This window comes from Amblyomma americanum, chromosome 7 (genome assembly GCF_052857255.1).
Source record: "Amblyomma americanum isolate KBUSLIRL-KWMA chromosome 7, ASM5285725v1, whole genome shotgun sequence".
Lineage (NCBI taxonomy): Eukaryota > Metazoa > Arthropoda > Arachnida > Ixodida > Ixodidae > Amblyomma > Amblyomma americanum.
In genome coordinates, this window is record NC_135503.1 from 128,480,710 (window position 1) to 128,497,776 (window position 17,067).

A 17,067-nucleotide genomic window follows, 5' to 3' on the forward strand; every position below is an offset into this window, starting at 1 on the left:
CTGTGCCCAGCTAAGTCCTTTCTAGGACCCACCAAGGCCCTCAACGGATCCTGGAAGGTTCACGGACCCCAATCGCCACCATCTTTTGGATGTGCCCAATGACCTCGGTGAGCTACCTCTTGAAAATGTCTCTGGCAGCCACGCCGCTGCACTAAGCCTCGCCTCGTCGAGGCCAGCCTCGCCGGCGCACCGCGTTCCTCCCTCCCCAACAACCATGGAGGAGCCCGTGGATGGAGAGACCTTGAACCCCTTGAACTGCCACCCTGGTGAGTGGAAAACTGTGCTCCATGCATACCGTAATCGGACCACGGATTCGAATTCGCCCCCAAAACACCTGGTATCGGCCTCCGTTCAACCTAAACCAAGCGCCAGCAACGCCGGCGCGCCACCGGACGCTGCATCTGGGAACACCCGAAACGCGTTCAAGGAGACGCCACAGCTCCTACGCATGACGCGCGCCGTCGTCCATAGAAGTAAGCAACTCGCCGCACTGCCGGCGGGAACCATCAGAGTCGTCTTTCGCCCGCGAGGCGGCCTCTCCCTGGAGAAGATCCCGGCTCCCAGTATCCTGCAGGCACTTCACTCGACGCTCAGCTGTTCAGTGATTGGCGAGTTGCACATAAGAATCCACCCAACCAACAACACCTTCACAGTGGCGACGGTAGCGGAGGCAACAGCTCTGGCATTGGTCAAAATTCAACAAATTACCTTAGCTGGACAACAATACCCGGTAGCCGCGAACATCGCGTCCCCTCCAGCGCGAGTCAAGGGCGTCATTTCCCGGGCCTACTGGAATGAAACACCAGCGCAAATCCTGACTGACTTACAGTACAGAAACCCGGACGCTAACATTATAGCGGCCCGACGCATGGGGAAAACAGCGTCCATCTTAATAACTTTTGCCTCAGGTCCCGTGCCTCACACAATTAAATATATGTGTGTGGTACACCGCTGCACCAAATACAAGGGTAGCCCCGATGCCTGCACAAACTGCAGGAAGCCTGGACACAGGTACGACGTGTGCCCTCTCCCGAAGGCTGGACTCTGCCCGCGGTGTGGCGAGCAGCACACCCCTCAAGAGACCCCATGCACACCAAGCTGCATTCTTTGTGGTGGTTCCCACCTTACCGGTACCGGCTCGTGCAAAGCCAGGACCCCTCCACCTCGTAGACAGACTGCGTTGAACCCCAAGCAACCAGTGCCCACGCCAAAGGACTTTCCACCGCTAGTGCCTCATCAAGATCGCCAGCGAGCCTCGACCAAACCCACCAGTACACCCCAAACCTCACAGCGGGAGGAAGAGATAGCTCTCCTGCGGGAAGAGGTAAGGCACCTTAGGGCAGCCAATAATTCTATCCATCCTACCATTCCTCCACCCACTCCTTCACCAACACCCCAAACCTCTTCACCTACACCCCGACCCTCCACGCCCCCTCCACAAAAGAAACGCAGACGAGAAGACATTCCAGACATGGATTCTGAATTACAAACCTTTGCCCAACAGCTCGAAGCCAGTATTCTGGCTCAGACTCAAAATTACATTGAAGCCGCCATCACTAAGCTTACAGAAACTATTATCAGTCAAGGAACCACTGCCATTCTCCAACCAATTCCACAAATAATTGCTGGAATGTCTTCACATATCCCAGCTAGCAACACCATAGCTGCTCCATCCCACCCCCCCCTCCCCCCCCCCCCCCCCCCCCCCCCACCCACCATCCAGCATGGCCCAGTTGACGGGCAATAATCTCCAATTAAACATCCTACAATGGAACTGCAGGGGTTACGAGACCCCCTGCAGCAGCTCCTCTCTGGTTCCTCCACACCCCCTGATACAGTAGCACTTCAGGATGCTGGCACAAATTTATCGCTGCCAGGATACGCTCTGGTACCCTCTGACACCACTCCAAACCCCAGGGTTACCACGTATCTCCAACATTTTGTACCATACATTTGTCATGTACTAACCTCGCCGGTTGCTCACACATTCCTAGAATTAATCCCCTCCACTCACAGATCTCATCCCCTCTTCATCCTCAACGGTTACCTCCTTCCGAGGCAACCGGTCTCAGATTTAATCTCTCTAATTAAAGCCGCCTCCAACGCTGCAAAAAGGAAACCCCTCATTATATTAGGGGATTTCAACTGCGCACATGTAGACTGGGGGGTACACACGCACTAACAAGAGAGGAGCGGAATTGCGCAACATCCTTCAGATGCACGGCCTGTCCATATATAATGATCTGAGCACACCTACAAGAATCGGCAATAGTGTCACTGCCGACACAAGCCCAGATCTTACTTTTGGTCGCAACCTTCCCACACCGGTGTGGACAAATACAAATGAGGCCCTGGGCAGTGATCATTATATCATAACTATACAGCTTGATTTCGCCAAAAAAGCTAAACACTACCGGGTCCGAATTACCAGCTGGGATAGTCTTCGGAAGCACAGAGAGACCAAAACATTAGAATCCCCATTTAACCTCCACACATGGATGACAGAGCTGAAACACGATGTCCAGGCATTCACGCAAACATTAGACGCCACCCCCGAGACTCCTAAAATTAGCGCAACTACAGAAACAAATAGAAGAGCACAGTGCCGCACTCAGTAAATCTAACTGGCACCAATTATGTGACGGATTACGCGGTAATCTCTCCTCCACCAGTGCCTGGCATCTTCTACGGCATATGATAGACCCTACTGAATCTAAAAAGCAAACACGGCTTACACTCAAACGACTTACCCATAAAAATCGTCAAAATCATCAAGCACTGTTACGCCAACTACAATCAACTTATACCACTGTGGGCCAAGCTGTATCATATCCCGACTATGTAGGCCCCGATCAACCCTCCCTCGACGCCCCCATTATGGAGGTTGAAGTCAGAGCAGCCCTTATCAAGCTCCGAAACTCAACCCCTGGGGAGGACCAAATCACAAATGTCATGCTCAGAAATCTAGATGACCGTTCAATTTCCCTTCTCACCGACTACTTCAATGAGTGCTGGGAAATGGGGGCGCTACCCGCTGAATGGAAGCACGGGAAAATAATTTTCATTCCTAAACCACATAAGCCCATTAACGCCCAAAACCTCCGTCCCATTTTGCTGACTTCGTGCTTGGGCAAACTGTTTGAGCATGTCATCCTCACCCGTCTCACGCAACACATGGAATCCCATGGACTATATCCCTATACTATGGTAGGATTTCGAGCCCACCTCTCGGCACAGGACGCCCTACTGCAGATTTCACACGCTATCCTCAATGACATGTTACATCACACCAGAGCAATCCTGGCAGTCGATCTCACCAAAGCATTCGACAAAGTTACGCACAGCGCCATCCTGCAGGGCATCCAAGAGCTGCAGTTGGGGCCTAAGACCTACAACTATATTCAGGCCTTCTTAAACGGTCGCACAGCCTCACTGCATATAGATGATATACAGACCCCCCCTTCACACTTGGCAATGTTGGTACCCCGCAAGGAGCGGTGTTATCTCCCTTCCTCTTCAACCTCACCCTCATCCCCCTGGCCAAGGCTCTCAGCCGCATTCCGCACTTAGGACACACACTTTACGCGGATGATATAATGGTTTGGACCACATACGGCTCGGATGGCGACATAGAATCGACCCTTCAGGAAGCCGCCACAACTATAGCTACTCACGCGAAAAACATTGGGTTTGAATGCTCCCCCACAAAGTCAGCACTCCTCATAATCCGCCAGCGGCGCGTCCCTACCTCCCCCATCACGATCTACCTGCATGACACTCCCATACCGCAAACACCTACCCTCCGCATTCTTGGCCTGCATTTACAGGACACGGGGGAAAACAACCTTACCCTGAAAGCACTAAAACAGTCCACTTACTCCGTCATCCATCTTCTTAGAAGGGTTTCACATTCACGAGCCGGTCTAGACGAAGCAGACAATCTCAAGGTGCTGCATGCCTTTGTGCTTAGCCGCATTCTTTACGCCACTCTTTACCTGAACCTCTCCTGTGCGGATAAAGACAAGATCAATGATCTAATCCGCATGGCTACCAAAGCAGCGCTAAACCTACCAAAGAGCACTAGCACGGACAGGCTCTTCAAATTAGGAATGCACAACACTATACAAGAACTTATAGATGCACATCGCTACACACAGTACCTTCGTCTGGCCGGCACGGGAACCGGACGATATATACTGGATTCTCTGGGAATTCGCATACCGGCACACACGACAGACTTCATCTCTCTCCCTCGCGCCATACACACCGCGCTTATCCTGAAACCCCTTCCTAAGAATATCCACCCTGAATACCATCAATCCCGCCGCGTCGCGCGAGCCAAAGCTCTCCATAAAGAATATGGCACTTCAGAGGATGTGCGCTGGGTGGACGCCGCGTGTGGTCCAGACCGTTCAGTAGCTGTGGCTTACCATCCAGCAGCCCTCCCCCCCATTTACCCATTTCATAGACCCCCCTTGTACCCCGGAAGAAGCAGAGAAAGCAGCTATAGCAATAGCCATTGCCCAAACCAATGCGGCTTATATACTTAGCGATTCCAAAACAGCCGTTCTTAACTTCGCCCGCGGACGCGTCCATCCCCCCGCGTGGCAGATATTGAGAATGTGCACCCTAAATCCCGATAGGCGTATTGAGCTCGTGTGGGTGCCGGCTCACTATGGCAATCCCGGAAATGAGGCCGCCGATAACATAGCCCGAGGACTTATTTGCCGGGCAAATGGCGACCCCAGCCGGGATTTCTCGAGGGAGCGGGCACACACGTTTTCAGAACTAACTCAACAAGCACGCCTTGCCCGTAGACTCTATCCCCCTCCCCACCCCCGCCTATCCCACTCCCAACAAATCCTCTGGAGGCGACTCCAGACCCGAACTCTTCCTACCCCTCAGCGTCTCTCCTACTTCCGCCATGTTTCCCCAGAGTGCACTCTCTGCGGAGCTCCGCACGCCACCCTCGACCACATCCTCTTCGGCTGCCCTGCCGATCCTCCCCCGCAGGGACAGCCCGCCATCGGTACATGGGAGGAATGGGAGGCCCTCCTTGCGTCGCAGGACCCGGACACGCAACTTCGCTGTGTGAACCGGGTTGCCAGTGCCATGGCCCTACGTGGCCTGGACACATGCGCGTAATGTGAGGGCTGTGCGGTGGCCCTGAGACCTTGCACGGTCCAAACTCGCTTGCTTAATTAATAAAGTTTTCCATCTATCCACCTTGGGGGATTCCCATAAACACATTTTACCAGCGGACGAACCCTGCCACGGGGCTGCACGTGAACGCAGAGTTTCCGGTTAGGAACTTGCACGACGCCAACGCCTTTTGCCCCGGAGGAATTCCTTCATACAGGCGTCGTTGTATTGAAAGTCGAGCCAGTGAAAGCAACGCTGGTTATTCCTGCAGATGGATTACGCATTGATAATTTAGACCTGCACCGTGATACTGCAGCTCCGTCATCTTCTCAATTAGTAGTCGGTTGCTTTTGTCACACCACCGTCAGCATGATTTTCTCTCACCAGAATCGCATCTGATGCATTTGTTGGATACTTTTTAATGTGTAGAGCACTATGTACTTGAAGCACACGCACGCGGAACCTCCGGCCGGTATTATTAGTGCAGACACAAAGACACCAGGAAAGACGACTACAAAAGTGCGCTGAAAGCTCACGCACGCACGCACGCACGAAAAATGCTATGGTGTCATTCGGATTGGAAGATCGTAGGATCACAGTGCTTAATAGAAAAATACAGTTGAGCAGAATAGACAGTTGGCCAAGTTGGGATTTTTTTCAAGAGAGCCTATAGCGCATTCTATTTCTTCCCTCTCGTGTTTCTTCTTTATGGGCTGATAATACCACCACGAATGAATAGCAACTCGCTCAAGCGTTTATTCTGCTTAACTATTGAGAGCGTGAGTCACAGCATGCGCATGCAGCATATGCATAAGGACGAATTATCTACAGGAGTGCCGTCTGGCATTTTCAAAGCTGCCACGTCCATTCATTGACCTAACTCCTGTCTTGTTTATAGTTCAATCACGGAGTTGTTCTCAACGAGATAGGTGTCAATGTAGCTCGCTCAAAGAATTGTGCCTCCATCGCGGTCGTGTCTTCAGACCATATCCAATTCAACAATATTGGACAATATCCTAATGTTTTGAAAGCATTGGACAGCACGTAATAAATGATTTCTCACAACCGACACTTTCGTTGTCATTGATGCGAGGGAATTCAGTTCGTAAACACAAATCGGTCTCGCAGTCTGAGCCTAAATACTAACGTATACCATTCTGTATCAATAGCAATTATTGCTCGTGAGTTTGTTTTCTTTCGCGGGCTGTGTTTTTTTGCAGAAAAAAGATTCCACGCAGGAGGTACATTGTTAGTAGTGTATATATATAATTGGATTTTGGGAAAAGGAAATGGCGCAGAATCTGTCTCATATATACCGTTGGACACCAGAACCGCGTCGTAAGGGAAGGGATAAAAGAGGGAGTGAAAGAAGAATGAAAAAGAGAGGTACCGTAGTGGAGGGCTCCGGAATAATTTCGACCACCTGGGGATCTTTAACGTGCACTGACATCGCAAAGCACACGGGCGACTTAGCGTTTTACCTCCATAAAAACGCAGCCGCCGCGGTCGGGTTCGAACCGGGGTACTCCGGATCAGTAGCCGAGCGCCCTAACCACTGAGCCACCGCGGCGGGTAAATTAGGAGTGAGTCAATCAGCCGTTTCTGAACTCTTTACATCTTAACGAAAGGCCGTTCGGACTAAAATGAATATTACACACTTTACACGCCGATATCTGAGATAACGGCCCTTAGAAACGACAACTGGGTATTTTAGCAACTTGTGCAGATTTTATTTATTTCGCAGTTCGCGGGAAGACATGGTTACAAGCTTAGCACAAAGTGCGCAGGAACGAGGATTTCCAAAGGGCGACGTACTTTTGTCGGTACTTCTGCCAGAAGTGCAATAACAACGAGCTACCAACTAGACTAGTATCGAGCACTAGTCGGTCAGAAACCGCTGCTCAAGTTCCAACAGCCGTGGAACTACCGGCATGCCAAGAGCTCGCTCGCAAGACAGTGATGGTGTTGTTCTTTGATAACGAAACGAAAGGCCCACTTATTGCCTCATTCGCTGTGGGCTCCTAAACCACGCCGCGAGGGAATAAATGAAGGTGTAGGAGTGAAGGGATGTTGAGGCTGCGTGTCCCGCGCATGCAGACGTACTCTCAAGACTATTTTTCTGACAGCCAAAGTTGTATCGGGGGCTTTGGAGGTCGTCATCCTGCGTTGCAACAACCCTGTGCACCCTGTGGCCACCGAGAGGGTCACAAGGGCAGTCTCCGGAGCTTCCTCTTTGTCAAGACGGAACGTCAGCACAGTGTGCTAGCGGCGCCATTTTTACTTCAAATGCCCCAGGAGTGCGGGCCATGCAGCTACTGCCATAAAATGTTTATTAGCTTTGTTATTATTGTTTTGTTCCTATTTAACCCACCCTGCTTGCACCTGTACAAGGTTTGCAGTATTGAATAAAGAAAGAAAGAAAGAAGAAAGAATTCAGTTCTCCTAGTTTCCATAACGGCTGCGATTTCCCGTCAAGTTAACTCCGCCACGGAAAGAGTGAAGCGATAGGTACAGAGGTACAGGTACGTTGGATGGTTGATGATATATTTTCTCGAGTTCTCAGATTGCGGTGTCGCACCTGTCCTGAAACATTTTTTCACTTCACCCATAACAAAAGTCATAGGCTGGCTGAAAGGTAGCATGGCAAAGGTTCGGAGGGACGCAGCCACACATCTGTTGTCATCGCGCAAGTTATAGCTGAGATTCAGACTACCTGAACACCATGTTATGGATGTCATGTGCCGTATGTCATTTTGCCCCCTGGTGTTGCTAATAAGTAGCGCATACTTTTGCAAATATAATGGGCACGTAGGTTGGACCTTAAAACTCCCACAGTTTCTGCCGTCTATAGAGGCGACAAAGAGTCGACCACAGCTGCATTTGGTTGTGCATTCATCGACAGCGCTGCGAACATTGTTTATGCGATAAGTTTTCTTGTTGTCATGTTCATGGTTTTACGAATATGTGGCTTCTTCCCTTTGGTCAACATGATTTGAATGTTTGAAAGGTGCCGAGGAATGCAACCGTTCTATGTATCCGTAAATAATTTAAGTACGTTGTACTATCCAAAAGCACAATGCAGCGTTTCAATTTTCGGGCGAAAATAATTTGCCGCAGGCTGTTGCGGCATCTTTATATTTTGACGCACCTCAACGTAAACTATGATGGGAAACTCAGCGAAACGGGGACTGATATGATATTTCAAATTTAGTTTAAAAGAACTATAGGCTGATAGAGGTTTTACAGCAAACCACCAAAACATTACGCACGAAAAATCAGTGTACGAGGCAACTAAATATAGTCGAAAAGGAATATTTACTTAGTGTCTACAAATTATGGTTTGGTTTCTGCTTTATGGCGGTTTAACGTCCCAAAGCGACTGAGGCTATGAGGGACGCCGTAGTGAAGGGCTCCGGAAATTTCGACCACCTGTGGTTTTTTAAAGTGCACTGACATCGCACAGTACACGGGCCTCTAGAATTTCGCCTTTATCGAAATTCAACTGCCGCGGCCGGGATCGAACCCGCGTCTTTCGGGTCAGCAGCCGAGCGCCATAACCACTGAGCCACCGCGGCGGCTGTTTACAAATTATGGTATTGTGGTACTATAAATTATGGTAGATTGTGCGGCATTGTTTATTTAGCTTGTCAGTGTTTGTGGTACCAAAAACAAAACAGCAACGCAAACGGTTACTTTTGTGTGGCCGTTCTTTTCGCGATTCGGTTCTCATCTGTTATTCCTGTGAGATTGAGTGGCCCCCCTGCTGTGTCTGGGATACTCTGTTTCTGCTACCCTGACTAAAATCACTAACACATACCCAGTCGCTCTTGAAATGTGCAGTCATGGACAAAAATTGGCGGGATACGGACTTGCGGGAAAATATTATTTCAGTGTTGCCTCTCTGGTCAGTAAGCTGACATTTTTCCAGAGGATCAAGCACTCTTGTTTTTTTGAGCTTCAATGCAGTTTATTCACCTTTTTTTTCTCTCGCTTGAACAGAAATAGTGGTTTATCCGCGTACCCACACCCCGCAAACTTTTGTCAATGGCTGTACATGGGGTGAACATGGCAATTAAAAATTATTACCATTATTATTAATGTTGAATATTGTACTACATTGTACAATATTGCCACAGTACCAGTGAATCCAGTGGCGCCATACTGCAGCCAAACTGTTTTAGATAGGAGTTGCCGTACTTTGCGCGCTCTAGGGGCCAGAGGTTTTTATCTTCTTCCTCGCTCGAGCTCCCCGCTGCCTTGCATGCCCAGCAGGTTTAATTAAACCTGGTTTGAGTGCTTCGACCGTTTATCAGTGACATATTTGGTGGAGGTGCTGCCCAACTGCAGCTGTTCCTGTCGTACCGCAGGAGCCCCTGTCAACCATGAGCAAAGCGCGCGTTTGGCGTACGCCAAACAATAGGCCACTCTGCTACCACTGCGGGGAGCCGGCCACATCCTCCGCCACTGCCCCTAACGCAGAATGGGCTTAAGGGGGTTTTCACCTGACGCACCTCGACCACGCTACGGAGAACGGCCGCGGGACATCGAGCAGTATCTGTACGATAACGTGCAGCCAACGACATCGCGGTGACGCCAGTCCCGGTCGCCATCCCCAAGGCGGTTTTCTTCGCCAAGCCGCCCGTCTTTTGCTAGCCAGTTCAGAGGCGCGTCCCCACATCGGGGAAACTGAAGACGGCGTTTCCCGGGGGTAGGGCCGCCGCTATTGGATCAAGTCAAGAGCCTCCACAAGACGATTCGCGTCTACGATCCGACCGAAGACGACCTCACCCGACGACCTCAACGACAACGACGTGCTGCGACCGACTGGTGTCTGCCGAAATCCCAGTAATAGCTGATAATCGCGATGTGACCGCACTTGTGGATACCGGCGCTGATTTTTCTGTAATGAGCAGTCGGTTAGCCACGGCCCTCAGAAAGGTTCTGACCCCTTGGTCTGGACCACAGATCCGCACCGCCGGCGGCCATGTGGTTACGCCAATTGGCGTCTGCACGTCACGAATCCAGATCCGCGGTGTTACTTTCCCTGGTTGCTTTGCTCTGCTGCCCGAGTGCTCCAAAGACCTGATATTTAGTTCGGATTTCCTTCGGGAGTACGGTGCTGTCATCAACCTTCAGGAGCTTGTGTCATTTTCCACTCAACCCCCTTTTGACGGCGATCCCGAGCCACGCGGGAATAAGGTACGCGTGTTTGACGACCACGTATTAATCCCGTCGAGAGCTAGCATGTTTGTTACCGTAGATTGCGACAACATCCCTGGAACTCGTGGCATCGCTGAAACCAACATGTCGCTGCTCCTTGGTCGGCAAGTCTGTGTTGCTCGCGGAATTGTTGAGCTGAACAATGTCCGAACCGAGCACTTGGCAACCAATTTTGACTGTGAACCTCAGTGCTTGCCCGCCAGAACAGTTATTGCGTATTTCGAAGAACTCAGCGACTTCGCGGGACAGCACGCTTTGTCCGAAGCCTCCGCATCAGTGGAGGCACCGACCACTCCCATAAAAACTGACGTGAACCAGAACCTCCCGTCTAACCGGAAACGCTGCCTCGAAAGCGTTATCCAGTCTTTCTGTGACTGCTTCGCCCCGACCTCTAAGGTTAGGCAGACACCGCTCACAAAGCACCGAATTATAGTCGACGCCAACCAGCGGCCGTTATGTCAGCCGCCTTACCGGATCTCTTCAAAGGAGCGTGATGCCATTCGCCGTCAAGTTCAAGAAATGCTCCAGGACGACGTGATACAGCCGTCGACGAGCCCGTGGGCGTCGCCTGTTGTTCTAGCAGCAAAGAAAGATGGAACCCTACGGTTCTGCGTTGATTACCGACGTTTAAACAAAGTCACAAAAAAAGATGTGTATCCTCTGCCGCGCATTGATGACTCCCTGGATCGGCTGCGCCACGCCAAGTACTTCTCATCGCTATATTTACGCAGCGGATATTGGCAAATCGAGGTGGACGAACGCGACCGGGAAAAGAGAGCCTTTATTACACCGGACGGTCTGTACGAATTCCGGGTGCTCCCTTTCAGCCTGTGCTCGGCTCCTGCAAACTTCCAGCGGATGATGGATACCGTTCTTGCCGATCTGAAATGGCAGTCCTCTCTCGTGTACTTGGATGACGTTGTCATCTTCTCCGATACGTTCGAAAAGCCCCTGAGACGCCTGCGCGCTGTGTTCGAAGCAATTCGGTCGGCCGGTCTTTCCCCGAAGCCCGAAAAGTGTCCCTTGGCTTTCGAGGAGTTGAAGTTTCTGGACCACATCTTGAGTGCTAAAGGTGTTAGCCCCGACCCCGATAAGACAGCCGCCGTGGCTGCTTTTCCTGTGCCCACCGATAAGCGAAGCGTGCGCCGCTTTCTGGGTCTCTGCGCCTATTATCGGCGTTTTGTGCAGAACTTCTCCCAGATCGCTGAACCCCTTACCCACCTCACGATAGATTCCGAACCGTGTTTAAGGGGCCTGGAGCAACAGAAGGCCTTTGAAGACCTCCGAACTCGTCTCCAAAGTACGGCCATCCTTGGACACTTCGACGAGTCGGCCGCCACTGAACTGCACACAGACGCCAGCAACATCGGCCTCGGTGCGGTCCTTGTGCAGTGGCAGGATGGTCTCGAACGCGTAATCGCATATGCGAGTCGCACCTTGTCACGATCTGAGGCAAACTATTGCACCACCGGAAAAGAATGCCTGGCCGTTGTGTGGGCAGTGACCAAATTCCGCTCGTACTTATACGGCCACCCTTTCAGGGTCGTCAGCGACCACCACTCGCTCTGTTGGCTGGCGAACCTTAAAGATCCCCCTGGACGGCTTGCACGCTGGAGCCTTCGACTTCAGGAATTCGATGTCAGCATCGTCTATAAGTCTGTTAGGAAGCACAGTGATGCCGACTGTTTGTCTCATGCTCCTATCGAGGACCCCCGAGCTGACACCGACGACAATTCAGTTTTTCTTCGCGCCATATCCACGTCCATTCTGATTCACCACCAAAGAGACGACAGTGAGCTACGGCCCCTCATTGAGCATCTCGAAGGAAGCGCTCAGTCTCCCCCACGAATCTTCTTACGCGGACTGTCGTCGTTCTGTTTACGCGACGGCATCCTGTATAAGAAAAATTACAGCCCGACAGAAGCTAAGTATCTGCTCGTCGTGCCTACGGATCTTCGCGACGAAGTCCTTCAGGCGTGCCATGATGACCCATCTTCTGATAACCTGGGTTTTTTCGAACTTTGGCACGAATACGGCAAAAGTACTACTGGCCCAGGGTTGCTGCAGTTGTGAAGCATTACGTACGAACTGGCCGCGAATGCCAGCGTCGCAAGACGCCGCCGACTAAGCCAGCCGGGCTACTGCAGCCTATTGATCCGCCTCAGGTCCCCTTCCATCAAGTCGGCATAGACTTACTCGGCCCATTTCCGGAGTCCTCACTGGGTAACCGCTACATTGTGGTCGCCACCGACTACCTCAGCCGATACTGTGAGACTAAACCTCTTCCTTCCCCGTGATACTGCTGACGAAATTGCGAACTTTTTCATTCAAAACATTGTGCTTCGTTATGATGCATCCACCGTCGTTTTAACTGACAGGGGAACAGCGTTCACCTCGGCCCTTACGCAGGAGGTTATGCGCCTGAGCGGCACCAGTCACCGCAAGACAACCGCTTTCCACCCTCAAATCAACGGCCTCACCGAACGGCTCAACAAGACGATCGCCGACATGATTTCCATGTATGTCGATGCGGACCGCCGGAACTGGGACGCCATACTCCCTTAAGTCACATTTGCCTATAATACTGCAGTTCATTAAACAACACGCTTCACTCCTTTTCGTTCAGTACATGGTCGCGGAGCCACAAGCATGCTGGATGCAGTGCTGCTTCCAGCTAGCACTACCTGCTCTGTTATGGGTGCTGCCCAATTCGTTCGTTACGCTGAGGCCGCCCGCCATCTAGCTAGAGAGCGCATCCGGCACCAGCAAGTTCTCGACGCTCGGCGCTATAACCTCCGCCACCGAAATGTACGTTACCAGACCGGCGAACAAGTTTGGGTGTGGAGCCCAATCCGCATGCGTGGGCGCTCCGAAAAGCTTCTACGGCGATATTTTGGCCCCTACGAGGTGCTCCGCCAAGTCAGTGAGGTCAACTATGAAGTTCTCCCCCAGGGAACAGTTCGCTCCTCTAGACGGCCGACCCCCGAAGTCGTCCATGTCGCACGGATGAAGCCGTACCACGCCCGCTAGCTCTTCAGGCGTGTCTACACCAGCCGCCGGAACATTCGCCGTTCCTTGCCTTCCTGCTTCTCATTGTTGCGGCACCGAGTCGTTGCCCTTCAGAGAGGGAAAGTAATGCCACAGTACCAGTGAATCCAGTGGCGCCTTACTGCGGCCGAACTGTTGTAGATAGGACTTGCCGTGCCTTGCGCACTCTAGGGGCTAGAGGATTTTATCTTCTCCCTCGCTCGAGCTCGCCGCTGTCTTGCACCCCCATCACGTTTAATTAAACCTGGTTTGAGTGCTTCGACCGTTTATCAGTAACAATATTTAGCATTGTGGGCCTGATAAATATTGCGAATAACGATGGTGGTAGGCTCACTTGTTCTGCACCATGTTGGCGACGAACGAGTAGTGGGTGATCTCCATGCCCTTGACGAGTCCCGTGATTCCCGAGCTGTAGGAGATGCCCGCAAGAGCGTTGCGGGGGTCGGCCACGGCCACCTCGCGGAAGTCGGCCTCGTCCAGCAGGTCGAAGCCCAGGATGGAGATGAAGCCCGCCGCCTCGCCCAGCACGAACCGGCTCTGCGCAGACCATACTCTGAAGTTGGGCCCTGGACAGGGAAACTTCCAACGGCGCACTTGATTGATTTTACTTACCGTGCGTTTCCGTGGCGTTTAACTTGAACATATGCTTAGTGGACGGTTTTGAACTATAAACTTCGTTTGCGCTCGAGATTCGCTGGTTCCGACTCCGGAGACGCTCAGGTGAACGCTTTCTCACATCCTTGCAGTTAGTCGCAATTCTGACCTCACAGTGCTCACGAAATGCGAAGCATGGAGAAAAAGCTTGTAAACTGCAGGTTGCGGGGTTCAACATCCAGAAGGGACGCATGGGCGGACTTTCGTGATCTGCTCGTGAAAGGCAGCAGTTGTCGCGCTGTGTTTTGTAGCATGAACTTCTGCCCAAAATGACGATTGTGCATTTCTCCTTGCATGTGCAGCTCCGGGGAACTGTACGTATAACACGCATTTGCAATAGCTTTGTGACTCCCTAGGAAAACGGCGAGTTTTGGAAGTGCAGCGACGAGGATTTGAAGAGACATTCTGGATGAACTGAACTTTGCATTTCTCGATAGATTACCGAGCTCTTGCACTGAAAACGACGCTTTTGTAAGCTAATATAAGGGTCGAAAACTGAAACACAGGTGTCGCCACGACAGGTCGTTCTTGCAAGCACACTGTTGTTCATCAGGGAATTTTTTTTTCACGCGGACCCATGCAGCTAGGCGATGGCGAGGACGGAAGGTTTTTAGGTCGGGACGTCACGAGTTTGAACCACGTGAAAGCAAAATATTTCAATCCAATTTTTTTCTGTATTAATTCCGTATTTTGATGTGGAAACAAGCTAAAATATCAAGAAAGAGTTATACTGTCTCTTTTGTCAAGAATAAAGGATGAATAAAGCTCTCTTCAGCGTTCCTTTAAGGTGGTCGCTAAACAGTTTTGGCAGAGACTTCCTATCATTTGCTCCGCTTAGCCGCCGAGCCAGTACTGAAATGTGCACGCGCGCAAAGCTCGCCTGCTCTACCACCGCCGGGCTGGCTGGGCGTAGCTCAGAATCCTTGAGCTCTGCTTACAGTTCTCGAGTTCTGTAAGTACTGAAGACTGCTGGCGCCAGCGTAAAACCAGCGTGATGACAATCCTGCCAACGAGTTTCACGCTTTCTGAGATTCAGTAGTATGTGGAAGAGGCCCTACAAACCCGTTAAGGCTGACGAAAACCGATGGTGTCTTCGTACAATTTTTGTGGCCAAGCATACAACGCACGCGCCAGTGGATATGAGTAATAGAAACACAGCCACGGGGCTTTATATTCTGATAGAGTGAGCGCAACTCCTTACTATTGTTTTACCCGAATGTTTTTAAAAGGGTTACCTTATTCTGTTATGGCGTGTATTTCGTATTTTATTTGATATTTACCCTCACAGCGTGCATTATTTTATGAATGCCAGTTGGCGCCGCAAGCCGAGAAGTATGTCTCCACAAAGTTGTACATGCGGAAAAGTGAGCCAAGATATTTGGTGTTGTACACTGCAGGGACGAAAAACTGGGACTACCTGAAACTCGAAGCAGTGACGTGTACTCACCGCTCCTGAAAGAAATGCCCTTTTCAAATAAGCTGCTTGCGCACCGAAACGGCAAGCTTCACTACCCTCACTTTTTCGGGAATGTTGACTTCGTTGCAAGCCGTGTGTAGTTTCTCTGCGTTTGGCGGGTCCGTCACAACGTGCGTGCAGTCACTGTCCGTCATCCGAGCCCGCAGTTCCACTGCAAGGTTGGCGAAGATATAGAAAAGAGACGAAGCAACGGGTTGCAATCAGCTTGAGGGGCCCATTACAGAGCTACCAATACGTGACAGACTCACAAAAATCATAAAAAGTAAAAAAATATGGATGCCTCTTTTCTGCCACCCAAAAGCCCACTTATATCCTCCTCTAGGATATAGTGCGCCTCTTTGAGTTACGCGTAACAATAATGAAAAATGCACAGGATAGACATTAAGGAAACCAAGAGAGATAAAACCTTTGTCCGTAACGTTCCGAGGCTGTCCATTAAAAAAATGCGTTTAACATTGAAATTATTTGTGCAGCCCGCCTTGAAAGTAGTCTCCCTTGCCGTCTACACACAGCTTCCAACGCTTCTTGAGGCCCTAGAAACGGTTGGAAAACGCTTGTTTTGGCAGGGCTGTCAGCACCTTTGTCGTGGCATCATGAATGGCCTCCACGCTCCCCCTCCAGCGATATTTAGTGCTTTCTTCACACGAGAAAACAGAAAAACAAAATTGGAGGACGCTTAAGCTTCGCCCTTAAGAGTGGAAAGCAACAGCGTGTTGCAGCACTGCCAGGGAGTCCACGGAACGCCATCGCCCGTTAGACAAATCGCTCTGCTGCGTACGCTGAAACGGACGCGCGGAGCGGCAAACCACGTAGGAGCGTTGCCAGGCGCCTTGCCGAAACGCGCGGGACTCAAGTTGCGGTCGTAGTTCGTCGGCACGTCGTTCTCGACAAACCCGATGCCACGAACGCCAGCATAGCTTCCGCGCCGAACGAACGGGCAGCAAGCCGCAAGCTTCGTGGTGAACGCGCTTTGGATGTAGGCTGCGTTGTTCGCCGCTCACCGCGTGATTCCTGCGTGCCCGCACGGCCCCAGTACGCCCGGACGAATCGAGCGGGAGGCGCTGCCGTCGCGCGCTATCTGTTGGGACAGTGGCGTACATTGCGAGGAGGGAGAGGAGGGATTTTTCGCTCCCGACCAACGCCGCCGACGACACCGGCTTATCTGCGACACGGGGCACGTAACGCTATCGCGTTAAAATCGCATGGGGAGGGGTCAGGCCAGTATGGCGGATGGGGAAGTACAGTAATGCTGTGCTTGGCGAGAAATTTTGTCACGCTGAGAGCAGTGTGCGGCCTTGCGTTATCGTGGAGAAGACTGCATTGTACAGATGCCCAAAAGTCAGGGCGACGGCGTCGCATCGCGCATGTGTTGGAGAATGTAGATATGAAACTCCTGATTCACCGTCTGCCCTTGTGGGACAAACTCGTGGAGTATGACACCTCTGGCATCGAAAAAAACTATCAGCATCATCTTTGTTTTGGTCTTCTGTCGCCGCACCTTTCTCGACGCCGGAGAGCTTGTGGAC

At 51.4% G+C, this 17,067-nt stretch overlaps 1 protein-coding gene across 4 annotated transcripts in view; it reads right to left on the reverse strand.

The window, feature by feature from the left end:
- LOC144097449 (uncharacterized) overlaps positions 1-17,067 on the reverse strand; it is a 94,629-nt gene that overhangs the window by 44,692 nt on the left and 32,870 nt on the right. For all 4 annotated transcript variants that reach the window (XM_077630171.1, XM_077630170.1, XM_077630169.1 and 1 more), the window contains 2 exons: positions 15,583-15,692; positions 13,745-13,947 (listed from right to left, as the gene is read on the reverse strand). In XM_077630171.1, coding sequence (XP_077486297.1) covers positions 13,745-13,947; positions 15,583-15,692 — 313 coding nt within the window. The remainder of the gene's footprint in view (positions 1-13,744; positions 13,948-15,582; positions 15,693-17,067) is intronic.